Source organism: Vidua macroura, chromosome 8 (genome assembly GCF_024509145.1).
Source record: "Vidua macroura isolate BioBank_ID:100142 chromosome 8, ASM2450914v1, whole genome shotgun sequence".
Lineage (NCBI taxonomy): Eukaryota > Metazoa > Chordata > Aves > Passeriformes > Viduidae > Vidua > Vidua macroura.
The window spans coordinates 18503024-18530359 of NC_071578.1; the positions used below are offsets into that span (position 1 = coordinate 18503024).

At 41.2% G+C, this 27336-nt stretch overlaps 1 protein-coding gene across 1 annotated transcript in view; it reads left to right on the forward strand.

The window, feature by feature from the left end:
• The window catches only part of ANTXRL (ANTXR like), a 56279-nt gene that overhangs the window by 11233 nt on the left and 17710 nt on the right, over positions 1 to 27336 (forward strand). The window contains exons 2-17 of the mRNA XM_053984203.1: positions 464 to 535; positions 661 to 732; positions 2842 to 2923; positions 3026 to 3059; positions 4990 to 5069; positions 5183 to 5251; positions 5450 to 5530; positions 5633 to 5693; positions 11456 to 11554; positions 13800 to 13869; positions 14947 to 15025; positions 18811 to 18906; positions 19552 to 19590; positions 22770 to 22868; positions 23903 to 24070; positions 25205 to 25285. Of these exons, the coding sequence (XP_053840178.1) occupies positions 464 to 535; positions 661 to 732; positions 2842 to 2923; positions 3026 to 3059; positions 4990 to 5069; positions 5183 to 5251; positions 5450 to 5530; positions 5633 to 5693; positions 11456 to 11554; positions 13800 to 13869; positions 14947 to 15025; positions 18811 to 18906; positions 19552 to 19590; positions 22770 to 22868; positions 23903 to 24070; positions 25205 to 25285 (1282 nt within the window). The remainder of the gene's footprint in view (positions 1 to 463; positions 536 to 660; positions 733 to 2841; positions 2924 to 3025; positions 3060 to 4989; positions 5070 to 5182; positions 5252 to 5449; positions 5531 to 5632; positions 5694 to 11455; positions 11555 to 13799; positions 13870 to 14946; positions 15026 to 18810; positions 18907 to 19551; positions 19591 to 22769; positions 22869 to 23902; positions 24071 to 25204; positions 25286 to 27336) is intronic.

Consider the following 27336-nt stretch of genomic DNA (forward strand, 5'->3'; position numbering starts at 1 on the left):
AAGCAAGAGCACTGCTTTCTCTTTTGAAACAAACAATAATTCATGGAAACATTCTCCCCCGCATTCTGGGAGAATAGATCAGTCAAGACTTAGTGTGGTGCAAGGGCAGAGCTGTGCTCTAGGAAAGCAAATAATCTGATAGCAGATAATTTAATGAAGTCAAATAAAATTAATTAAACTAGAAGAAAAATTTTATATTTTATGCTGTAAAAGGAACAAAAGCAAATGGAAGGATTACTGAGTTTGCTTCAAAATTTTATGGTAAACCATTTCAGACCTCTTACTGCTTGTCTTTTGAGTCAGTGGGTTTTGTCATCGTGGTTCTTATTACAGCTTTCAACACAACTCTATGTAATTTGTGTCCCTAACCACCTATGGAGTAGGCCAGACTTAAAATTCAAAGTGGAACAAGGAATTTCACTGCGAAAAAAGCTTAATGTAATCAGTTATGTTTTATATGCAGATCTGGAAGTGTCAAAAATCATTGGACTGAGATTTACTCCTTTGTGGAAAGCCTAGCTGAGAAATTCATAAGGTAAAGTTTTTTAAAATGATGCTTTAATTTCCTGTACCTGATTTATTTTTTTTAGTGCTTATTAGCAAATGAATTTCTGCTGAAGTAACGAGCGTGATGTGGATTGGCTTGTTCTTCTCTTTCAGTCCAATGTTGCGGATGTCTTTCATTGTTTTCTCTTCACGAGGCACTACAATCATGAAACTAACAGAGAACAGGCAAGTACCTCCCACAGCACTCCTCCAGAACCCTCTATCCCCCCTCTCACAGAGCAAGTGGCCCCACACCCAGAGTTTGGAGGTCTGTCTTGGTCCTTGGTGTGGCACCAACTGAAATCCTCTCCTCTGTTCCCAACTGGAGGAAGGTTTAGAAGGCCTTTGGATCTCCCATTTCAATTTTCTTTTCAGCTTTGTAAGAGGAAGGCAGCACTGGGCTGTCTGTTCTTTACTGTGGTATTTCAGGGAAAAATTTCATTTCCAGTTGAGGATCCAGGTACATACTTGCTATCCCCAGCTACTCAAATAAGGACAGTTTTTGTGGAAGAGATCTCAGACCCTGAACTGGTGAGCAAAGGAGAGATCCCCAGTGCCCTTGGAAGGGACTCAAAGCCCTGACCTTTACACTGGCAGCTGGTTGCCCCCAGTGCTGGAGCAGGACCTCACCAGGCTGTGGCACCCCTCTCCTGGACTGCCTGCAAAAAGCACCCGTGCCAGAGCTGGTTTGCAAAGCCAAGTGACAGTCTTTGTAAGAAAAAAAAGTGGAGCAAGATTCTGCTTGCCAGATTCACAACTAAATTTTCATTCTTAAAAAAAGCAAATTAATAGAAACCTCCAAACTACCACTGAAAACAGCCCCAACACAAAAAATCCCCACCCCCTAAAATGTTACTTTTAAATTTAATTTTCTCTATACATAAAAATACCTATCACTGGGGTGTTTCTAAGTATTTTTTCATTTCAGCTTAAAGCCTTCACTTTTGCTGATGCTGCTGTCTGTGTGAGAGGGCCTCAGTAGTACAGGGCACCCTATAAATAATGGGAACTCTGGAGCAGGAAGAACTACTCCCTCAACTTTGTACTCCAGGGACTCGTCCTAAGCCAAATACCCTGAAGGGCTCTTACATTTCTGCTGGCTCCCCTGAGTTTTGTTTCAGGTCTCCATCATGTATCTTGGTGGCAGTGCTCAAACTTGCTTAGTTTTCTCTGGGTGAATTTGCTCTTTGCAAGGTGGAGAGTAGAGAGGAACCCTCTGTCAATTGTTGAACATGGTATTAGAGTGTTCTCTGTCCTCAAATCCTGTTCTCTGTATGGATCACAGTGTGCCTTTTCAGCTCATTTTATACTTCAAAAGGGTAAAAACATGCTTCTTGCACTAAGGACATCCTCAATCCAGGCTCCTGATTTTTACCTCATCCCACAGAGCCTCCTGTATTCTCTGTAATTGTGGCTGTGCCACCTAAAATACCCAGTTGCAAAATGGAGTTTAGAAAGGTTCTCAATATTCTCTTGAAGGCTGCCCCATGGAATCTGGTGCTGATGTTTGAACTGCCTATGAGTTATCTGTTGAATATTTGTGCCTTATGTTCCATTACTATAATGAAAACCCTTGTTAAGGATCAAGGTCTTCTGGTGGTCAATGATCAAGTAAATTATTAATGTGCCTGAACAATCTTTTTGGTTAATAGGTGTCTGGGGAGTAAGAAGCTATGCAACAGGGGTCATGACATGCAAGCACTTCTGTGTCCAGGAGGAATCTATGCCCCAGGAAGGTTGATGAGTCCCTGGTCTAGGATAGGAAATTCTCCTCATTCCCATCCCGTTCTTATCTTTTGGCCTCTGTCTTTAAAACGGAAAAATCCTAATCCAGACTCTCCTGATGACTGATTCAATACAGAGCTTTAGTTTGTCCCAGTTTTGTGACAGGTCACAAGCTTTTAAACTCTTTTTTGTTCTGCAGTTCGTTAAAGTTTAATATCTGGCATTGACTTTAATTCAATCTTATCCCAGCTGAGATTATATGAGAATGAGCGAGTAGGGACAGAATTCCATCTTTAAAATACGTTACCCTAATGCTGTACTCTGCGTCTGGTTTTGTGACCTTCATGGGTGTTTGGGTGATAAATTGTGGAATTTGAAGAAAATCTTGGTTCAGCCAATGTTCCAGCTGATGTGTATGCACTCTGTGGAACTGATTGACAGGCTGCATAATCTAACTGTGGTACAGGAATATCTCAACAAAAGAAAAAACATAACTTCTAATAAAATGTTCTCGTGGGATTTTTTGTTTTTTGTTTTGTTTATTTGTGTTTGGTTTTTTTCAATCCAAAGGGAAGCCATAAGACGAGGGCTGGACATTCTTAAGGAAGAATTGCCTGGAGGAGACACGTTCATGCATGAAGGATTTAAAAGGGTACACATCACAGTACCTGCTTTCTTTGTTTTACACATAGAAACTTTGTTTACTTCCTGCTGCTATTCTTACAAGCTAACCATGTTCTACACTTCATTGCAGGCAAATGAGCAAATTTACCATGAGACCTATGGAGGTATGTGCTGTGTAGTGTTCATGTTGATATCTGCATTGACGAGACAGGGATTGTAGTTCTTTTTATGACCGGCAGTAAACCCGCTGACAGAAGTACAGCAGAAGGAGGGGTGTTATGCAACACCACATTCCATTTTGACTGCAGCCCTACTCCTAAACGAGTGATTCATGGTTTGAGATCAGAGAAGACCAGTATGATCCCAGATCTGACCATTGCAGAATGCAGACCAAACCATAGCAGGCAGAGCTGCCCATCTTGCACCCAGCAGACAGGAATACCCACATTTTCCTGGTCCTCCCTATCCTGATGCACTCAGCCCTCTCTACTTTGTTCTCATTAGTGCAGGTGTGAATGAGAGTTTTGCATCAGTGTCAATGATTTGTGTTCAGATTCTGAGTTGCTAAAATGTGCATTTTCACTAAATTTTGAGAGGAAAGTGTATTTGTGGTTTTTGTTTGTGCCAAAAGAAGACTTAGTTAGTTAACAAGACTTGCTTAGTTCATACCCTGGTGTGAGGTTGTTCTCATTTATGGGCTAATGGTCTCTTAGGGAGATGGAGGAAGAGGTTGGTGCCTTTTTATTAAAATAGTCTGTGAGTATAGGAGCAGCAGTTCTGTACAGTGTTGCAGCATTTCAGAGTCAGGAGTCCTGAAATGTCCAACTGAAAACAATTCTACTTCATAGCATGTACCTAAGAACTAATCGAGTATTCTGTAAATTGAATTAGGAAGGAAAAAGAGTAGATGAGATCTGGATTTAGAAGCTAAACTACCAGGGAAGAAACAAGCATTGAAAAGAAAACAAAATAAGATCCCCAGTTTTTTCAATATCTTTCAGGGGTTCTGGGCACAAAAAAAAAAAAGAAGGGAATCCAAGCTATTTTTTCCCCCAAGTTGCTGGTCATTTTTTAAGATTTATGTCTGTGTCTGACATGACATGGGAAGGAGTGCATGGCATAAGAAACCTGTCAGAACTAATCAGTCTGTAATTTCAGACAGTATGGAGGAAGACACTTGAAATTGTAACAGATTATTTTGAAAAAAAATAACAAATACTTGCCTGAAAGTAACACGTATGCGTATTTATTACTTTGCTTAAGAAGTATGGACTCAGAATGGTTGGTTGAACCATGTTAATTTGGTTTAATTTTGTTAACAGGTGGCATTTTTCTAGGTGGCATTGTATTCTATACTGCATTACATATATACGTACATTACATGTATTGCGTGCATCTCTGCAGTCTATGCAACCTTTTCACTGAAGTTTAGATGGGATATGAAATGCTGTGTCACAATACATGATCTTTTCCTAATGAACCTGACCTTAAGGTTTTCGCATGCTCAGAATTCCTATGAATTTCACTGAAAGTTCTTGTTGCTGGAGAACTGTAGGACTGACCTTCCTCTAGAAGCCCATTTCATGCCATGTTCAGTGGGGTTGCTCTTTCACACCCTGCAGGAGGGAAAGGGAGGATGGCAGCAAAGATCCTTTTGCAGAAGTATCTCTTGCCACAGTCTCTGGACAATATTTATGTAGAGACAAGTTTGTCAAGAGAAGAGGGGAAACCTCTCCTTCTCTGAGAACCCATTTTGTCAGTTCTCCACATGAAAGCTCTGTCTGTAATCTTGGTAGTTGCTCTATTTTATTCAGAACTCTGTTTTATTCAGAGTTGGTGTGTGGACCTTGTTAGAGCAGCACTCCCCCTGCAATGATGCTTGTGATGTGAAGGTGCACAGGTTTTGGCTCATTGCAGCCTCATCTGCCCTTCAGCTGGTGTATCACCAAGTCCATACAGACCAGGCTGAGAGTCTGGCCTTAGGGGTTTGTATTTATTTCTCAGTAAAAAGGATTGCCTCACTCCAGACATTTTTTCCATTGCTGAATCTTGTGCCATGTGTATGCAATCTGCTGTTGACTGTCCTCCACGTAGGAGTTCGGACCGCCAGTGTGATCATTGCCCTGACGGATGGCGAGTTGCAAGACGCTCAGTTTTATTATGCAGAACAAGAAGTAAGTCACTTTTATCTTCATCCAAACTAATTTATGGCAAACCTGTACACATTTACTGCTGACCCCGCTGATTATACAGCTTTGCACTTAATGGCAGTTCTTGGGTTTTTTAGGCCAACAGAGCCAGAAGCTTTGGAGCTATTGTTTATTGTGTTGGAGTGAAAGATTTCAATGAAACTCAGGTAACTTGCTTGTTTTTTCTTGTGTTTTTCTGTTATACTACTGCACAAGTAACAGCATCAGATGAAGGCATTTATTTAATTACTTGGGGCATAAATCATTTTGTGTCACTGTGATGTCTTTCAGCAAGTATGAAAGGGCCCAGTTTTGTTCCCTGTAATTTTGTTTTCCTCATGATTTATGATTGTCTTTCTTTGCAGCTGTCAACGATTGCTGACAGCATCGATCATGTTTTTCCAGTTAAAGGAGGCTTTTATGCCCTAAGAGGAACCATTGATTCAGTAAGTTGGGCATTCTGAAACACAGTGAAGGGTGCCCTTCCCTGCATTAATAAAGCATAGATGAAAATGGTTACCAAAAATGCCCTTATCTAAATCTTTCAGATTCTGAAGAAGTCTTGCATTGAGATCCTAGCAGCTGAACCATCCAGTGTTTGTGCAGGAGGTAAGTTTCCATAAGAACAGTGTGTTTAGGCAAATGAATGACACGGATGAAATGTCAGTAACTACCTAATGTGGTACTGGAGCTGAAGCCTGTGGATGTGTTAGAGCATCCTCTCAGGCCATGGCTAAAGCCCTACATGTTCCTTTTCATGTTGAGAAAAACATTCTGACAATAAGCATGGAGCTGCTGTGTGAGTACCAGCTTGGAGAGCAACTGAGGATACCATTTTTTAAAAATCTGAGAGAGAGAAATGCAAGAAAAGTAATATAAAGCCAGACTGACAGAGTGTTTCAGGGTCTAAAGGCAATATCTCACAAATTTCTGGAAACATTGCATTCCTGGCATCTGCTAGGACTTGTCAGCAGTTAGAACAAGACTTTGCAAAACGTTTACAGAAATTTAAGGTTTATTGAACCAAATATAATTTGTTGCATAGGCCAAGATACCTCTTGTGTTTTCCAAAATGCTAATGTTTTACTTATTTGAAAGAACCATTATTCTTTACGGTAAACATCAAAGATACCCAGAGGAGTTGTTGATAATTTCATGCCTTTCATGTCTAGAATATTTAACTTGGATTTGTTCTGGTTTATGTTAGCAATTTTCTTGAGTTTTTTTCTACTTTAGAGGCTATTGCAGCAGAGTAAGAGTGACACCATAAGTTTGCTGGAAGGTACAGTTTTTCAGCATGGTTACTTAGCTCTAGTGTTAGTGTCTTGTGTTCCTTTTCTTATGCACTGTAAAAAGGAGCGCATAAAAAATGACAATGATGCATGAAAGCTGACCTTGAAAACAGATAAAATATGAAACTCAGGAAAAATTGAGTATCACAGAAGAAAAATTGTTCACTCTTCATTTCCACATGTCAATCACAATATGATCTTACCCTGAATATTTCAATTTAACGTGAAATATCCTTGTGTCTTTTGAATTATTCCTAAGTATATTATTGTGGAGTAGATGTAAAATCTCATCATAGAAAATTTAAAGCAACGATTTTACTTTTAAAAATGTTGTGGAGTTAAGTAGAAAAAACAGTTTTAAAGATTTGACATTTAAAGTTTTTTTTATTTCATAATGATACTTTCCTATTTTTCTTAATTATTGTGTACCTGACAATTTTTTATGCAAAGCTTATTACAAGCCATCCTGTTCAACAAAGTGTCTTTAGCTACATAAAAATGTGCATGTTCCAATAGGAGGGATTTTAGTAGTATTCTTGAAATTGTTTGGAACAATGTTAAGAATATGGGAAATTGAACTGGAAACAATGTTTTTCAAATGGAATGTTGAAAATATTTTTATGGAGTATTTGAGAAAATAAATTCTCAAGAAAAAAAAATTTCTTTCAACAAAATTAATATATTTCAGCAAAAAGAGTAAAATTTCTTTCTTCCAAAGGATAATGTGTTCAAACCACTTCATTTTTTGCTAAGCTTGCTAGGTAAAAAGTTTATGACAAATGTGATTAAAATTCCACAAGTACACCTTAAAAATAGTTTGCCCTTAAAAAAAACCCCTCAAACAATATTGTTACCTTACTTGGATCTGTAGAATTTTTCATTGTCTTTGTGGCTTTCAAACAAGACTAGTATAAACTGGGAAGAATCAGTTTCTGTGTAGTGCTGCTGATTTGGCAAGGGCTGGCACATGGTGAAGCTTTGCTGCCCAATCTCCACTTGCTTGAAGGTTTGTTTGTAGCAGCAGAGAGCTTGAAAATGGGAGGAAGCCAAAGCTGCAGCTCCACATGATGTGCACTGTTTGTATACCGTTGTATTTAAAGTATTAAAGCCTTTAGCACTAAAAATTAGGCCTGCAATAGCATTTATCATTATCCCACAAGCCACAGCTGAAATTACCTCCTGCAAGAGGTTTTACAGCATGAGGCTACAAATATTTACATTTGTGCTTAGATTTATTATCCTTTATTATCCCACTTACTTCAGCATAGCTGGAGATTTATCTGTATAGCTGTGTGCACCACTGTCTCCTGGAAGGAATCTTCTAGGAATAAACAACTTTTTTCATGGTAGTGTGAATACAGATTTTGAGTTCATGTCACTGGACAGTTATAGTGCTACTCTATGTAATGTGGTTTATTTTTCTAATGTGCTTCATTTGGAATTTACTTCATAGGCTTCACTATTTTTTGCATTAGTGTCAGAATTTTTATGCATTTTAAATTTAGGTAATTACTGATATAATTTACTGATAATGTATTTTGTCAAGATATAGAGCCACTGAAACCTGCATCAACATATATATACACTTTCATGGTGGATGTACCCACTGGCTGAAAATTAGAACATAACATTTTCTAAAAATTCCTCTTCTTTTAGGTTAGGAGTGTTTGTTTGCTTAAATACATAATGGAAATTTTCATTTCAAAATTATGATTGAAAAATAATGGACCTTTGGAGCGAGTGCAATATATTATCACATTCTCCAGGAAAGATACTTGTCTATTTACAGCCTTGAAATCTGTGTCTGTCCACACTTTTTGTATGAAACTTATCTGAGTGAGGTGGTGATAATTGATTTAGCCTTTATTGAGCATTGCTAATAATTTTTACGATTTGCTATGAGATCGTGTGGGTTTTGTGTGGCTCAGTGGAAACAAGTTATGATCAAGGCTTAAAGCAGGGTCTGAGCCACTCCTTGTAAGTGCTCTCATAGTCACTACTGCATTGGTGATGGCTGGTGATCTTGGCTTCATTTTTGACTTGCCAGAGGTTTAGTGAAATGCTAATGGAACAATTTGTATGTGTTGACAATTCCAGTTGGGACTCTGGCTTTCTGTGACAAAGCTATCTGGCAAATCCAGTTACAAATTGATCTCGTCATATGGTGACAGCTATCTGATGTTTAATGCTTTTTGACCCTGCAAATTCATTGTCCCCAATGTGCAGCAGTGTAGTTGGGTCCTTCCTGTTCCCTCTGATTTAAAGTGACCAAGACATGCAGCCTGTAAACAGGCTATCAGTGCAGAACCAGAGGTGCCTCATATCCCGTTTGACAGCATCATTGCTTTGATTATGCTTATGGTACGCAGATGTGATTGAAAGGTTTTGTTGGATGTGGCATCCTACTGGCCACATCAACCACCAGGTGTGGATGCAAGCAGTCAGCTTCTCATCAGAGTCGGAGAAGCAGAGCCGACAGCACAGCCAGTGCACACCAGCTCCGACCTACCATCTCGCTGCCAGCGCCGCCCGGTTGTTTCAGTGCTGACCTTTTTCCCTTCGCTGTCTTGTCAAAAGCTGCAATCCATGATCTGACAGTAACTAAGGAAGAAAAGGACGCAGCCAGAGCCAGGGCGCAAAATTAAATGGAATTAGCCATTTCAACAGAGCATCACCCAGAACACGTGAATGCTCCGGAGCAACCGAGGGGGCAGGCTGCTGAACAGCAGCAACAAACCTGGTGCCTGCTGTTTGTTTCCCTGCAAGTCTGGTATATTTTCAGCTTGTGTTGGTCGACAGGTTACTACTCAATCACTTGTTCACAACTGACTGTGTAGAGTGGCAGTCACGGTGAAAAGAACGGCAGGAGAGGTAAATTGTCCTGACAAGACTAAACTTCTAGATGCAGCTTTTACCTTTGATGTCTTGTGCTGAAATTTTCTTACCTGTGGCATCTTTTTAAAGCCACCAATTAAGCTTTTGTGATTGTTGCCTTTTAAGGCCATTAATTCATGAGAAGGGGAAGAAAAATTTAAGTACAATTTTATTTCAGCAAGCTTCTTTTAAAATGTAAAATTGAGATGGGGAAAAATTATCATCTTGGCTGGGTGTTCTGTGCCACTGTGAAGTGGGCTGGTTACAAGCACGTCTGCCAGTGTGTGGTCCCAGGCAGGTAGTTCTGGTGGGTGGGCAGAAGCCCAGTTGCCCTCAGGGATGGCCATGACTCTCAGCTCTGCTGGCAAAAAAAGGGATGCTCATAATTCTCAGTATAGCAGCTGGGTTAGATGTGGAATGGCTTAAGGCATGAATCTGACTAATAGTAACTCAAGATTCTTATTGGAGTAAGAAGCAGATGAATCTGGCCTACAGTGCATTTTCATTTGTTTAAAGAAATGTTCATTACCCCCAGTGAGAACCAGGATGTAAAACCCTTTACATTAAAAAGAGGCCAAATTCTGATGCTGGATTTGTGTATTTGGCTCCTGGTGTACTCATGGAGATCGCAAATGTTATAAGTTTTCTTTAGCAAGATACCTAAGCACATGTTTCATTTCAAAATGCACTCCAGTAGATACTTTCTTTTTCTCCTCCTAATATACCTTCTTTGATTCCGTGTACCTTGTAGCTTTTGTCAGTTCAGAGCCCTGGTCTAGAGCAAATTACCACAATGAAAACCAGAGTGTGGATTTCCAGTGTATGATTGTAATTTGTAAATGCCCCGGTCCAATTCACCTGGACTTGCATTTGATCTCAATACAGTGATAATGGCAATGAGTGAGAGAGTTTTTAACAAAAACAAGCTGTTTGTACAGAAAAGTAAAGCATTCCACATTGTCATGCTAGCTTGCCTTGCAGTAGCTTGATAAAGAAGTGCAGGCAGATGAGGCTAAATGTATTTCAGCCACCTTTGGGCCTCTTGTAGTGTGATCCAATAAAGATTCCTTCCTCTGAGGCATACAAATGACATGGTAGTGCCTTGTATGGAATGTTGCTAAAAGCCAAATCTTATATCACTAAAAATCATGTACAGCTCCCCTCAATGCTACCAGCATTATTTTGTTCTCCTTTTTAGTATGTTCATCAAAGCATAAATGATGATGCATGTAGACCTGGTCATGGTTTTATTCACTACTAATGGAGCACTATGTAATTTATTCATATTTTTCAATGTGAAGCTTGAAGACTAATTATTCCTGTGTTGTGCTGTTATACCCCTTGTATTGGGCTGATCTCAGAGGCTGGTGTGAGAGCCCTGTGGTGGATTTGGTTAAAGTAGGAAATTCATGTGTGAAAGTGCAGCTTTAGTGCTTTCCCTTGCTGTGTGCCAGCAATCTCAGCTGTCAGCTGGCTGCTTGTCTGCAGTGTCAAAGGGAGTTTCAGAAGTGTGCTGGGGACAGAACAAATTTGTAACGTGTCTCTCTACCTGCATTAAAGATCTTATCTCTGTGGTCAGTGTAGCAGCTACAATGGCTTTTTGTGTCCTAGAGGGAAGTTTCCCTTGCCACTTCCCTTCCTGGTGCATCTTGTGCCTAGCACAAAGGGGGCTGTGGCTTTGTGTTGGGCTTCACCTGTACACAGTAAAAGGGAGGGAAGAATAGCAAACTATTGTGTTGTTGGAGCTTTGAGTCACAGGAGGTATAGGAGGGGAGTTCTGTCTGTCAGCATCTTCCTGAACAGAGCTCTGCTGAAAGCCTAGTGCCATCTGCCATGAAGATTAGGAGGAAGGACTGGTACAGGTGGTTGGTAAAAGTGTCTGTCCCAAAAGCCATGGAGGAACCACGAGATGACATCAGTCAAGTCAGACTTAGTTTTACTGTGGCACCTTTAAGGCATTGCAGTTCTGTGTTACACTTGTGGGAGCTGACTTGAGACAAAGAGAAGACTCTGAAGCACTAATGCCACTGTAGCAGGCTTGGACATTGCTCCTGAATAGAGCGAGTGTCTGTGGATGTTTTATTTCAGGCATAGGGCAGAGAACAGCAACTGTCATGTTTTGATTCAGGTCACTCTGAACAGAAAAGCTGTATTTGAGTTATATCTCATAAATAAATTATAAATCTTCTATATTTTTGCTTACAGAATCCTTTCAAGTTGTGGTAAGAGGCAACGGCTTTTATCATGCAAGAAATATCGACCAGGTACTCTGCAGCTTCAAGCTCAATGACAGCCTTACTATCAGTAAGTTTGTGGGCTGGTGGGATTGCAGTGACCCCTGTGGCTGTGTCACCTCACGGGCCACAGGCCAATTCTCATCCATGTTAAGGGGAGTCCTTGCAGCAGATGTGAGAGGGAGCTGGGATAGAGATGTGCACTTAAAAGAAGCTTGAAATTCATCCTTATTCAATGCAGAGGACCTGTGGGCATTGTGTAGTGAGCTCTTACATGGACATGCTGCTGTACAGTGACCTTAGCACTGCTGTAGTGATCCACGTGGGTGCTGCATGCAGCAAGAGAGGACTGGGGATCAGGTTTTAAGATGGAAACTTAAAATTGCTTCCTATTCCCTTATCCATCAGCAGTAAAAATAAATATTGCTATCTTGATCCCCGGTGGTGTTTTCAGAGTTTTAGTCACCAGTTCAGGAGACAACTGCCACAAAGCCAGGCCTCCCAGGCACGCTCTGCTCCTCTCTGACACCAGTTGCTGGTCCCATCACAGTGACTGTGTAACTTGAAAACTCCCTGTCATTGCTGTGCTGAACAGGGTCTTTTGTTTGCTGTCTCAGCAGCCAGGCAAAGGACTGAACGGCCGAAAAAGATGGAGTGTCCAGTTTCTCAGCAGTGCTCTCTCATTCCTGAGAAGCCATGTGTGTCTGGCAGAGTGAAATATGGTGTGGTGAGAGGAGCTCTGCTCCCATTTCATATATGCTGCCCTTGTGGCCTGAGCACAGTAGAGGCTTTCATATGCTGTCGAGGCCAGACTGGTGCCTTCCCAAGCAGTGAGTTAACTTACAAGAGGGAACACATGAATTGCTCCTTCATCTCCCATCCCAGTTGTCTGTGCTGATGCTGCAGTCAGTTCTGGTGGTCTTGCATTTATTCTACTTACAGCTATGCTTTAACTAGGATTTGGTTTTTGTGATTTATCAGTTAGACTTTTTGCTTTTTCTTCCCTAACCCAAATCACTAGCACCTTGACTGGGCTTCACACAGTGAGTGCTGACCTGGGCCTGGAAATACACAGGAGGAAAACTACTCTCATTCCATTCCAAATCCATGCTATTTTCCTTGGGTTAAGGTTGCAACAGATGTTGTGATGAGATGCTGATCTCATGTGTGATGAGATGCTTTTTTTCCCTCCCTAAAACATATCACTGACTTCCATGGCTTTATCTCTGCCAAGGAAGGGAAATGAGTTCTGTCTTCAGGTGTGCTTGAAGGGGGTGAGGCATGAAGGAACAACTCTTAGATCTGTTGTTGCTTGAGTTAATTTTTTTCCTACATAAAGAGTAAACAAGCCTCAAAAGTGTAAATAAGATGGCAGCCTTTGTTAACCCTTTATTCCCTCGGGTATGACTCTTTCCCACTGGCAGCCCCGGTGTTTGCTGACCATTCAGAGCTAAGCTATAGTCACTGGAGTGGTGTCTGCTCTTGTCCTCAGCTGACACACATTTGGTGGAGTGGCAGTACAGGATTACTGCTGGGCCTCCTGTCTGAATTCATAGGACTTGGCTTTCTGGATGTGACAGGATTAACACTGCTGAATCATGGAGCAGTGGAATGCAAGGAGGTGGGATGATGTGTGCCCTTGTGTTTGACTGTCTGCACAAAACCCTTATAAATGTGGGCTGTTTCCAGATGATGCTGCCACAGAGGGAAGGTTGGGTCCAGGAGAAGCTGCTAGTGCAGAGCAGATCCTCATGATCACATCAGTCATGGCCCCTCTCTGCCTGTTTCCTGTAAATGACCAACCATCTCTTGGGTTTGGTTTTTTCCCCCCCAGTATTCTTCCATTTCAGCTCCACCCTATCTCTCTCCTTCCTTTTTCTTGGGCTCAGACAGTGCAGCCTTGGATTCTCTCCTTTGTGAATTTGGACATGGGTAGACAAAAACTGAACCCTAAACTTTTGAGACCTTGAGTAACTTGAGGGGTTGGACTGTTCAGTGTGAGTCGAGGTTGCATGTGATTTTCAGATAGACATGATGAATACTGCTCAAAGCTGAATTCCAAAGGGCTGATCAGTGCAGTCAGGAGCAGAGATAAATATCCAGTTCTTAGCTGTGGTATCTCTAGCCTGATAGCATCATGTTGGCATCAACGTGAATGGTTATTCTGGTACTTGGATTTGTAACCAGCACTATTGGGGAGTATTGGTACGTGCCAATATATTGAGCTCATCTGTGGCTGTCACTTCCCAAGGGGGTGGCCTTCTTGAAACAATTAAATTTTTTCATCCCTGAAAGTTAAATTGATTTCCTTTCAGATGAAAAGCCGACTTTTGTTCATGATACGTACTTACTTTGCCCTGCCCCAGTGATAGAAGATGCTGGACAGTGAGTATTGCTTTCCAGCATGTGTTGAGAGGGTGGACTTCTGGGTGAAGATGTCATAAATTTGTGTTTGTGTGTGTCATATTGCAGCCATGTCCTTTGTGCCAAATCCTTTCCTAGTATGAACCAACATAGCTCTATTTAATGTTGGGTCTTCAGCACAGTTTAACCAAAGGTCTTCTTGGACTGTGGCCCCATATCATAGAATCACAGAATGGTGATTCCTCCTCTCTTTCTATATCCTGTTGTTTCAGACCACAAAGTAATTAAATTCAAGACAGGCTTTTAATTTTGATGAAAAGGAGATGCTTGATTTTTATTCCTCTGTTGTTATTGTATATGTTGCTTCCTGTATTTTGCTCTGCTGTGTCTAGTGTTGATATTTTTCAGCCTTTTTAATCCTGTAGACTTCTGGCAGACATGGCACCTTTTCCCTAGGTGATCTTGTGGGTGCTTATATACTGTACTGGGGCTAGAGGTGAATACCTCCCTTGCCTTTTGTATTTGTAGGTAAAGGAAATTAATTTGGTGGAGTTTGTCTTTTTTTTTATTATTACTTCATTTTTTTTTTCTCCCCTGGGCCCTTTCTCTGATATTGGAGAATGACTAGGGAAGATTCTTCTTGAATTTCACTGGCATTTCAGTGTTTTTACCCTTCTTGATCTCAGTGCAGGTGTTCTGGATTTGCTTGGATACAAAAGAACACACTCTGGTTCATTGACAGAAGGGTTTATTTAAATAAATCAAAAAGTCTTAGTTTCCTGTGCTATGTACAGTAGTATTGCTGTTGTCTGAGGCATTCTGTTATGACTCACTGTCCTGGTGCCCTTTGCCCCAGGTGGGATGGGGGTTTTTTAATAAAGAGCATATGTCCCAGCTCAACTAAGGTAACATAAAAAGGGTGGCTCGTGGGTAAGGAGGGAGGCAAATGCAGGTAAGTGCCTGAGGCCATGAAAATGCCCTGACTCAACAGGGCATCCATGCATGCTCATAAACCAATGGTTAAAACAGAGACAAAATAAAGGTAACAATGGGTGTAAAGATGACACTAAAAATAAACATATCTGTTTTGTGCTCTAGGGTGGTTTTCCTACAAGTCAGCATGAACAACGGGCTAACGTTCATCTCCAGCTCTGTCAGCATCACCAGCACACATTGTGTAAGTAATTCCAATGGGGCTTGACAGAGGAACAATGAGACCCTGGAAAGAAGTGGTTGTTCTTCAGGCAAAGCCTCCCTGAGTGAGCCTGACCTCTCTGCAGCTTCTGTGTCACCACTACTGACTGATCCCAGCAGCACTTGGGAAAATGACCAGGGCTACTTAAGGCCAAATTGTTATTGATGGTGGATAGATCATAATAGATCTTCTGAGTAAAAAATTAGAATAAGAGGCACCCTGCCCATTCCTACCCCAGGAGAGAGATCCTCAAAACTTAACAGAGGGAGATCTGAGAAAATGATCGAAGGAACATTAGGGAGCAACACTCTGAGCCTTGGGGTCCCTGATGGGATCTGGGGTAAAGGGCACAACTGTTAGGACTTGTATCTGGAAAGGCCACAGAGAGAAAGGACAGTGATGTCTGTCCTGCATCATGTGGTCAAAAAGACCAGGTGGAGTGTCAGGGACAAACACCTGGAAATGATCCTTTACCAAAATCTGATTTTTAGAATCAAATAAATAAAATTAGGAAACTGACTAATAGATAAAGAGTTGTCTTCCTTGCCTTGGGGTAAAAATAGGCAGTGCCCATAGCTGGTGTGAGCAAGTACAGTAATTAAATATCTGACCTTGTGCTTGTGGTCTAAACCAAGTTGTCTGAAGTACCTGATAGCAGTTTGAATCATTGTTATTAGTGTCAAAAGGACTTTTATAGCCTATGCCAAATGCTGTCATATTGGTTTGTAATCATTGTTGGCCATTTTGACAGCTGGAGAACAGAAGGGCAGGAATGCAGATAGAGGCAACTGGAACTTGTAAATCTAATTTTCTGATGTTTGCAGCAATGAGGGTTGGAAATATCACACCAGAATGCTGGAACAATCTGGGTTGTAGGGACACAATATAGCAGAGATGTGTTTGTTTCTTTATGGGATTATTTCTATTTTGCTAAAACTTTCTTCCAAATTTTCCATACTGAGGACTGATATTTTCACATTTAATTTCACTCTTTTACCTCAGGTACAGTAAAACCTTTCAAGTCTGCAGTGAAATGCAAGTGTTAACTGGTGCATTTAGTTACCCATATGTAACCTATTTCTGATGAAGACTGAAGTGTCAACCCTAACCAGGGTTCCTAAAGGCCAGAGCATAGATGTAGGAAGCCTTTCCTTTTGGTAGCCTTAGGATAAAAAGAGGAATCCAATCTCCAGTCATGTCAATCTGACAGTTTTTGACCAGCCTCTTGCAGATTGAATGTGAAGGAGGCAGGAAGCCTGATTTGCAGCTGATAGAAAAATACTGTCTCGCTCCTGTTATGTCCCATAAGCTGGGAGGTTGACAGTTCAGTTTCCAACTTTGTCTTAATTTCATGCATTTCACTCTTCTCGTTTTAGAGACTCCCTCCATTTCCTTTCCCCTCCTGTTTCCTTTTCTGTGGGTGGCAGTCAGCTGGCCTGCTCAGCTCTCCTCCCCAGCTGGTCCTTCTGTCTTTTCTGTACAGTAAGTATCTTCACTATAATCCAAAAGCCTCTGTGTGATCCCCGTGCTTATTTCTGTTCAGCTGCATGAAGTCTGCTATTTTCTTTTCGAACTCCAGCTTCACTATGGTGCTTTGTATCATTAAAATCATTAAAAGAAGACTCTTTAGCTTCTTGCTGCCAGCAGCTCCTGAGCTACTGCTGGCAAATGTCTCAGCAATTTATATGTGCAGTTAGCATGGGAAAAGCAATGCCTGGAAACAAAAGCTACAAAACAAGGAGGTAATGTGTGTTTGGAGTAATAGTAGCAGTGGTACTGCATTGCTGCTGTGCTTGGATTTGTTTTTAAGGAGTGCAGCAATATTTTGTGAAGTTATGCTTGATTTTTACTCACTCTTTTCTCAGCAAACTGACTTTACTGAGAATTCATTTCTCTTCAAGTATCTGCTTTCCAGGTCCATTAGTTGTACATGGGGCCAAGGGAGGGACAGAGAGTTGGGCTTAGCACTGAACTGCAACTGGGTTCTGTGTCCTCTAACAGGACTTGTTTGAGCAGGGAGCTGGCACATTTTGGAGCAATCCAGCTGCTCCATGGCCAAATGAAGGTGATCCAAACAGCATATCCTGAAACAGGTCCGTTTGTTGCATCTATAATGAAAAGCCACAGAGCAGTGTAGGGATGGCGATGCTGTGACACAGATATGGGATACTGGGTTACCTGCCTAAAAGCATGGAGTAGGAGCTGTGTTTGTGTTAGTCCCATATTGAATGTGTCAGTCCTGACAGCTCTAGGAATTGGCCTGAGAGAGAACTGAGTACCACCTAAGTCAGTCATTCAGGATCTCACCCAGACTTTGCAAAGCTCTTACCAGCTGGTGCTTTCCACCCTCAGCCTTCTCATTGTCTGAGGGGAAAACAAATACACCTAGAGCAGTGAAGGGAATCCCTGTTGTAAGAAGGGGCTAAGCATCAGTTTCTGGTGTCATGGAAATTCAGCAAGTTTCCGATATAATAAGGTGAATCTCATGGACTTTATCATATAGAAATCACTTTTGGAATTTGGCTTCTTTCCCTTTATCCTTCCACCTATCCTTCGAAAATCTCTTACAGCTTCCTCTCTACCCAACTCTCCTTTCCTCAGCCTGATTGACAGACCTTTCTTCAAGCTCTTTTCACATCTTCTAGCACCAGGCTTTCCTCTAGTCTCCTGCTAAGTTTTTCCTGTTCCCTGATATCTCTGTTGCTGGTGAATTGAACCTCTTCTCAAATTTTGAAAATCTACCATTGAAAGGTTTATTTTCCCAGTGTATATTAAAAAAAAAAAAAAGGGCTGAAACATCAGAGCTAAAGTTAATATCATTCCAGAACCCAGTACAGTCAAATGATATGGCATGTCTCAGCATGCCATTGCCCATGTGAAACAAATGTTTACTTCCCAAAAGCCACCTGCTCTGTATGTTCTACAGGAAGCAAGCAGCACATGACAACCTGATTCCTGTAGTCATCAGAGCAATAGAGAATTAATATCTCTTCTGAGTGCACTAATATTAAATGCCCCAAGTGCAAAGGATCCATCAAGATTTTTTTTGTTTCTAGTAATTCTAAAGAAAATTTGACTTTGATTTTGAAGGTATAGACCCTTAGCTCTGCATCCCCAAAGTCTCACTGTTCTCTGCAGAGACATCAGTGGATATAAGAATCAGAAATGCTTAAGATAATGATTACAGTATCTCATTTTAAAATAGTAAAACTAGCCCTATTTACCAAGAATAAACAGCATTACTGGCTGGTTTGCATAATCACCTAGGCTAAAGTTGTGTGAGTGGTTTGAGTCAAGAGGCAACACAGGCAGGCTTGGGAGCTGATGCACTGAGCAAGTGGTGCTCTGTTCTATGATATTGGCATGTGAACAGTTATCCATAAGGTCTGAGCTCCAATATTCCCATTCGTTGAATATCAGCATTTGCATATTCTGCATCTCTAGAATGAAAGGTTACTCTGCACACCTGAGGTCTGTGGTCATGTAGTTTGCAATGCCATTCTGACAGTAGTAAGGGACTTGTCCAGAATGAGTTGTATACAAGTTTAACCTTCTTGAATCTAGTGGGCTATAAACTGCAAAGGGGAGATGCTTCCCTGGTTTTGTGACCTCAGACACTGATGTGATCCTAATGATGATAGGGATTGACTGCACAATCTACCTGAGACCTCAAAGTGAGGGAAAGCTGACTCTAAATGTGTAACTTAGGACTCCTGCCTTCTTTGAGACATACAAAGGTAACTCAGAAATAATCATCTTGTTTGCAGCTGACTGGGACCATCCTTTTCATTGCTCTTCTGATTCTCTTTCTGCTGCTGGCTCTGGCTCTTCTGTGGTGGTTTTGGCCCCTTTGCTGCACAGTGGTAAGTACAGGTTTTTTTTTTATTCTATTGACTTGGTTTCATCTATTCTCTGCTAAGCACAGAGTTAGTGTTGGAGTGGGTGGTTAACCTTGCTTTAAAAAACCGCCACATTTGTAAAGCCCTGATTCAACAATTTGCTTAAAGTGCATGTTTAAATTACTGTTCTCTGGGTTTTTGATTGTTTCAAGGCCTATGTGATTTTTACATTGAATGAGAATTTTAAATAAGCTCATGGATGTGACTTAAGTTTCTGTAGGGATCAAGACCTCCTTTAGACCAGCTTTGAAACCTGCTGCATAATAATGTAATGGAATTGATTTACTAATGTGTGCACAAGCTGTTACAGTCCTCTTTGAAGACAAGAGTTAGGGGTTTTTTTTGCATTTTGTTCGTTGGGGTTTCTTTAATTAATTCAGAGTAGCTGCAGATTCTGAAATCATATCTTTGCACTAACTTGGTAATTATATGTTATTTTTCATCTCATCTGGGTTTGTTTTCAATGGTGCTAATTAGAGGATTGAATAGGGGAGGGAATGAAGCAGCATGACTCATTTGTGACATGGGCAAGAAAGCAGGGAGGACATAATATTGAGATGGATGAACCCTACCATTGTCTCAGATTTCTCCATTATTTGTTTATTCCAGGTGATCAAGGAGCCACCTCCACCACCGCCTCCAGAGCCTGTAAGTGTGCTATTTTTGAGCTGTGGCACTGCCTGCAGCCACTGTACTGGCTGCCCAGGAATGTCAGCCCTGTAGGTGTCTTAATGACACCTTAAAGGCTGTGAGAGGAAGTGCTCTGGGTCAGGACAGTTATTTCTGCCTTCTGGCCTCTTTAAATGCATACATCAAAACTGCTTCCATCCAGAGTGAAAACAGTTGCATAACTCAAAAATCCACAGGTCAAGAGTTCCTATGGTATTTTGTTCCTTCTGCTGTGCATTGAACAGGTGTGTAAGCAAATCTTAGATTCTCAAGCTGTGCTGACAGCTGTCCCTCCTCCAGTAAAGCTGCCATTGTTCTCAGCAGAGTTTAGCCCAGATTGGTAGTAAGGAACAGTCTGGCAGCTGAAAAAAAGGACAGCAAAGGCCACATTCTTGTGGCTTTGCTACTGGAAGGGAGACAAAAGCCTGCCCTGGTTGTGGCTCTTCTGCAGAGTGACCTTTGGAAGGACATTTAGCCTTTCTCCATTTAGGTTTTGAGCTGTGTGAGGCAGGATTGTATTTAGCTCTTTTGGGGACAGTAACTCACTGACCCTGACCTCAGTTTAGTTTCACCATAATAGTTTCATGAAAATAATAATAGTAAATAAAAGCACCACCAGAGAAAACATATGCCTGCCTTTATTTCTTTCCTCTGCATAGACAATTAAATAATGGAAAAATATTCCATTATTTAATATTCTCTAAAATATTTAGATATTTAATATTCTCTAAAAATATTCCATTATTTAATATTCTCCACTATTCTCTTGCCTAACACACAAGAGAAGCCTATAGTTTACTGTTAACTTGCTGTAACTTGCCATGAAAGGAAGGCAACCACAGCTGCTGTTTTGAGGTTGCTAGAGGCCACCACTAGCGTGTATGTGATCCTGCTACTTGTCCTGAGCAGCAGGACTGTGACAATTTAACTTCAGAATGCACAGCAGAATTTATGTTGGGGTTAGTGTGATTAGTGTTATCACAAAGCCTGCAGTTGCAGCCATGCTGGCTGCATTTGAAGGAGCTTTCAGAGAGCATCACAGCCCTGCCGAAGTTCCAGATTCTTTGCAATTTTAAATGCAATCAAAGAGAATGAACTGATGTAAGCCTCCAGGAATAACACAGAATACAGATGGTATCCATCCCTTTTCTTGGCCTTGTCTTTATCCAGTATGAGTTGTAATAATTGGGTATTATAATAATTGCAATGTGTGATGAATTTCATTACATTTAGTATTAGGCTCTCTAGGTATGATGACCTGCCCTGCAACTGATACAGTGTGGTATTGCTACTGTTAAACTAAATATAGGTGTGTAAAACTTGTTCTAAAGCACAAGCATTAGATTTCCATGTGGTAGCTATTAATGTTGCTTTGCTGTGTGTTCAGTGTAGGGGATATTTGTTACAAATCCCTTATCAACTGGAAAAGTAGCAGCTGTTACTATTGGCTCTGTCCTGCTGGAGTCAGGCAGTAAGAGCTGTTAGACATGAACACTTGAAATCTGTTACATTGCATGGAAGAGGTAGAGTATCTTAAATAGTAGTTATGTTCACAATGAAATCAAATATAAATTAATTTAAAATGCTGATGCAGTTCACTGGGTACTGGTTTAGATTGGCATGAAATGGGATAAAATTTTTGTATTTGTTGTGCTCTGAAAAAACACCAAACCCAACACCAAACCACAATACCTTCATTGCATATTTTTTTCCCAATTTAGGATAAAAACAAAATAACAGGAACAACAACAAAAAAAAAAAGGTAAAACAACACCAAAAAGCCAAACAATAACAATAAAAACCCCAACCTCAAACTCCCCTTACTAGTTAATTGAAATGTCAGCTCTAGTCTTGCCTGGCCATACTAAAGAATTTGTTGGCGGAACTGACCTGTTGAACTGTAGCTGAGAGACCACATGTCACTGAATAACCTTTCTCCAAGGCATAACCTAAGAGGTAAATACAAACAAACAAAAAAAAAAAAAATTAAAGCATGGTTTCAAAAAGCTATTATTGTCTTTTGGGCTCTTAATTCCTTTTCCATTCCAATAGAAACATGTAGGGCAATTTTGTGAAAATGCCATCTAGTGATGTATCAGTAATTTACATCTCTCTGTAGTACTTGTCTTTCAGTTAATTTTTTGTTTGTTTTTTTTATTTAAAAAGTAAGTTCAGGTAGTGTTTCTAGAAACATCCTTGTACTGAGGAACAGTAGCAGAGAGCACTGTGCATGGCCAATCCAAGAGCAGCATGCATGTCTGTGTATAAGCATGAGGCACAGTTATTTGAGGAATGAACAAAATATTGTAGGAGGTTTGTTGTGCTCTCTCCTCAGCTGTCTGTGTACTTGGAGAGTGTCAGGCTGGGACTTTCAGGTGCCTTGACTTAGTGTAATGATATAGTCTGAGAAGTTACAGTTACTTCTCTTGGCTCAAGATGATAAAGCTGGAGATGTGTTCCCAGGCTTGTTGAGCCAGAACCATTTGCCAGCTTTTAGTTAGGCAAGAACAGAAAAATTAACCAGAAGTTAATTCCTGATTTAGACTCTGACATGTTCCAAACAAATAATCTTCAGTCTTTATGATTGCTCTGATTCTGATCTCCCTAACAATTGTGAGGTGCTCCTGTCTGAACCCTGTTTCAAACTGTATAGCTTGAGCCAGACTCCACAAAGCATCAAATAGAGTAGAATAGCTGGTTACAGCTGCCATGAGAAAAGGGTCTGATGCACATGTCAGAAAACTCAACAGTGGTCACTTTTTTCCTCTGTTAGGTGACATTAAGTTCTAAAAGTGCGATTAAGAAATTATTTCTCTGGGCTTACTCACCATTGCATTTTCTGTATAGCACAGTGGCAAGCCAGTATATGTACAATTCATCTATACTTCGCCTTTCCTTACAAATCAGTTGAGATTTTGGAGCTCAATGCATATTTGATTAAATAATAGCAGCCTGGGCAGAGGAATAGGCAATCCTTTCTGGCTTCTTAGTTAAAATTGCAGCTGCAGAGACAAGAGACTTTCTTGGGTTTGTCAGCAAATAAGCATAATACACAAAGCCAGATATCCAAGGATTGGACCATAGGATGTTCAGCTGTTTTCCACAGTTTATGTTTTTTATGTGAGAACAGCATTAATATCTCCCTGTCTTTCCCACAGGACTCAGATGATGAAGATGGATTGCCAAAGAAGAAGTGGCCAACCGTGGATGCATCTTATTATGGAGGTCGAGGTGTTGGTGGGATTAAGAGGATGGAGGTATTTGGCTTATTCTTTAGTGTTATAAATCCCATCACGTTTAATTGAAAATTGTACCGCTGTGTTTTCATGTGATTTTTGAAGAGGACCGGAGACTGGGACTTAATCAGGGCTTGTATACCTGATTTGCACCTTGTGTCCAAGTAACAGGCATCAAGCTGCTACCATTTGCATGAATAATTAAATGAATCTAGCATTAAGAGCTAGAGAAAATCTGCAGGTTAAGAAATGAGATAAGCACCAAAAGAAACTTTAATCTCATGAGTCAAACCTTTTGGTGCAGTTGCAACCAGTTCTCTTGTCAGAGAAATTTGGGCAAAGGTACACTGATTTTTTATTTGAAGGTGCTGTCTATGCAGTGCCTGGTTTCTATGGAAGGGGAGGCTTCTCAGCAAGTTCCTGCAAGACTGCAGATGAAGTACTGCATCTTAATATCTTTAACCATTTTCCTTGGAAGAATTTTATCCTTGATGCTGAGAATGTATGCTGGCTGTGACACCATGGCTCATATATTGTTCTTGAATGCAGAGTTACTTTTCTGCTTGAGCTAAGTCAGACAACAAAATCAGATATTAAGATATTAGATACAGGAAAAAAATTCTTTACTGAAAGGGTGATTAGGAGTTGGAGCAGGCTGTCTGGGGAAGTGATGGAATCACCATCCCTGGAAGTGTTGAAAAGGTGTGTGTGGGTATGGCACTTGAGATATGGTTTAGTGGTGCTGGTTAACTCAATCATCTTAGAGCTCTTACCAACCTTAATGATTCTCATCTGCCCTAGATGCTGTGAATTCCCACAATACCTTAGATTACTGGAATGTGCAAAGGCTAAGTAGTTCCAGCAGTTTTTGAATGAGACTATTTTATTCCTAAGTGTGTATTTCTGATTGTGGTAGGAGTTTGGTGCTTTCATAAATTTGACCTAATTCTGGTTGCACTTGGTCATCTGATGGGAATTAGATTAATATCTGTGGAAACCACCTGCTGGTGGGGACTGCTGAAGTGTCTTCTTACAGTGTGCTCTCCTGACATCAGGTGCGATGGGGAGACAAGGGGTCAACAGAGGAAGGAGCAAAATTGGAGAAACCCAAAAATGCTATTATTAAGTTGCCAGAACAGGAGTATGAGCCATGGGAACCCAAGCCAAAGAAGCCCCATGTGAGAAAACCACCTTCCCAGCGAAAATGGTACACTCCAATCAAGGTAATGTGTCTGACCCTCCATTTTAGCAAGTCTCTTGTGTCACGCAAGATGCTATATTGCACTTTCTTAGCACAGCCTTTCTTTCAGCAGAGGTGAGAGAGCCTATTTAGAAAAGTGGCCATTAATCCTCATCTGTGCCTGGTTTTGGAATGTGTATTTCACTTGGCACTGTGTTGCCATAATTTTTTGAGAAGAGTAGAGGGCATGAGCAGAGATCTTCCTTTCCTCAGCTCACACTCTTTTCTTGCCTGGGGTGCAACAGCCGATCCCTTGAACCTTAGGGAGGGCAGATGCTGTTTTCTGCCATCTCAAGGCAGCATAGAAAAGGATCAGATAAAGGGCACTGTCCTTATTTTGACTGCATTGTGGCTGAAGGCTTGGGTTGGGATCCAGATCTGTTTCCCCTTAGTTCAACCACAAGACAGTAGTGTTTGGTTTTTGGGCAAGTCACTCAGTCTCCCCATATTTTCACCCTCAATTCTCCCATGTCATTATAATATCTGGTGTTTCAATGTCTTTTAATGTATGTATCCTCACACAACCCTAAAGGCAGGGAAGAGCTGTTCTCTCTGCTTGCAGAGAAGAAAGCTGGAGGGCTAGCACAGTCAAGGCTGCAGCATACCATGCTCATCCCAGGGAATCTATGGCCATGTCCCAAAACAGTGCTTTCTGGGATGAGTTCTCCCCTCCCTTGCTTACTTACAGATCAGTTAAACAGTGCTTGAATGTTTCTGGAAAGCATCTGTGAATTTTAAAGCCTGCCTAGGCAGGTATTCTTCTGGCTGTTTATCCATGTTTCAGTTCTCTTCCCATCTGTACTGTACTTTTGTTCTGCCTTTTGTAACACCTAAAGTGAGATTAGCACTTTAAAGTAACACCTGTCTAATTGTGCCTCTTAAGGGAGTTGTTCACATTAATCTGCTCTCATCCTCACTGCATATTTGGTATTACCCCACTGGGGTTCTTCTGGTTGTCCAGATAAAGTGTACAGAGGCCAGGGTACAGGACCAGTGTGTGTGCAGACAACTTAATGGAGAAAAGCTGTACCAACCCAGCTGTTGTTTAATCTCATGCTATTTTTACCACATTTCTTGGCCATATCTTGTATCTCTTTTTTTTTTTTTTTAATTGCAGGGTAAACTTGATGCACTGTGGGCTTTGGTTCGACGAGGCTATGACCAAGTCTCTCTTATGAGACCACAGCCAGGGGATAAGGTAAGGAATCTCAAATGCACTGGCTTCACTCCTCTGTTAGTAGCAGCAATGTTCTTCCCTTACAGTCAGCCCATCTATTTTATTTTCATAAGCTTGTCCCTTTTCACATTGCCCTAAAGCTAAAAACTAAACATTTTTTATGTTTCTTGGTTTTAATAATGAAGTTCAATGACAATTGAGAAATCATAAACTGTACAGATGATGAAAAAACAAATCATAGCAAAGTTAATGGAGAACAAGTTGGGGTTGAATTGTGTGCAGACACATTTCTCAGTCATCTCCTGCACATAGGCAAGGAGTATGTCCTGCCTTGATGAAGTCTATTGGCCAAAAGTAGGTCAGGAGTAGAATCCTCCTGGGAGGCAGCAGGGCGTTTGTGCTTTTCAGAGCTACAAAGATGTCTGTGTACTGTCCCTGGGTCACTGGCAATAGCTTCGTTCAGAGCTCTCACAGTTTCCCCATGTGAGCCTGGCACTGTTATGATTGTCTCTATTTTGTTATTCTGAGGGAACAATTCCCTAAGAATTGAGTGCTGCTGCTTTGAGCTGTTTCACCATCAAGGTTTGCTTTCTGCAAGGGTTCTTTGTAACATGAGAACTAAGCAGACACAACAGCATCTCTCTTTCCCCTGTGGGCAGAGTCCATACATTTCATCACCTTGGCTCTCAGGTGAGGGGATTATAGAATTACAGCAATAGGGTCCATAAAGTGCTTTTTTGGGGGTAGGACTGGTGCAGATGCCCAGGCTTGTTTGCCTGGGTAGCTTTTACATCTAATGATAGACTTTAAAAGTAGCTCTAATTTGCATCAGCTAGGGCAGTAAGTTGCATGTCTCTTGCTTTTGGCAAAATATTATGCCATTTGTCTAGTTGTCAACCAAACATGCTGCATCAGTATTTAAAGTTTAATCTCTTCCATTTTTCTTTTGGCACATAAGGAAACCAAGAGAACAACCCCAGATTCTTATACTACTTTGTAAAATGGTCTTAAATGTTTCACTAAGCTGCATTTTCAAGGCAGCTGTGCTAGAGACACCTTATTTACTTTTTAAGCACGATCTAGAGCTTCTGAATTGGCTCTTTAGGTCCAGCTGTATTTTGATAGCACTAACATTGTATAATATGAATCTATCCTCTGCCTTTCACTCCCCTGGTTGGGACATTTCTATCAATGCAGAGCACAACAGAGCCTCTGTTAGCCAGCGTGGTCAAGAAACATGCAGGAGGCTGGCTCAGAACAGGGATCCTCAGTTCCTTGCCTTCCAGCTCTGCTGTGGGGAGAACAAGGGGCTGAAAAGAGGCAATGTAAAACATCAAGCTGAAGGATTATTGTATCAGGGATAACATAAGAAAAATCAAATGTACATCTGGGAAATAGGGTGGAAAGAATCCTATTCAGCCAGATCCAGTGGAATCATAGAATCATCTCTGTTCCCTGGCCTGTGAAATTAACTAAGGCTGAAGAATATTGAAAGTGAAACAAGAATATAATTCGACAGCCTTCTGCTGTTTAAAAAAAATAAAAAGATATCACAGGCCTGTATTTCATGGAGAGAACTAGCACAGAAAGGAACAAGCTTATTATTTATTCTTTGAGTAACTTCTCCAGTAGCAGTCTCTCAGTGGATAATTGACTCCTTGTAAGCTGGGTTTTTGCTGGGGATGTCTATAAATCCACCTGTACGTGCAGGTCAGTAAATGTGAGCACACACACACGTGCACACTCGTCATGGTGGCTGAAGAGCTGGGAGATCACGTCAGTGCTGGGAGGGAGCAGCAGCACGGGCAGCACGGGCAGCAGGAGCTCTGGCAGTGCCAGGAGCAAGGGCACAGCTCTGCCCAGCCCAGGCAGGACAAGGTCACTCCTTGGCCAGCTGTGCTGGCACAGTCAGAGCATTTAGCCTGGGGCTGGGGAGCTGGTGTTCTTCCAGGCTCTGCCATCCAGAGGCCAGGGAGTGTAGGGTGACCTTGGAGCCAGAGGTTGCTTTGGTTTGTGTAGTTTTGAGGGATTGGAGTGGGGGAGAGTTCTTGGTGGGGTCTAAGAGCAGCTTT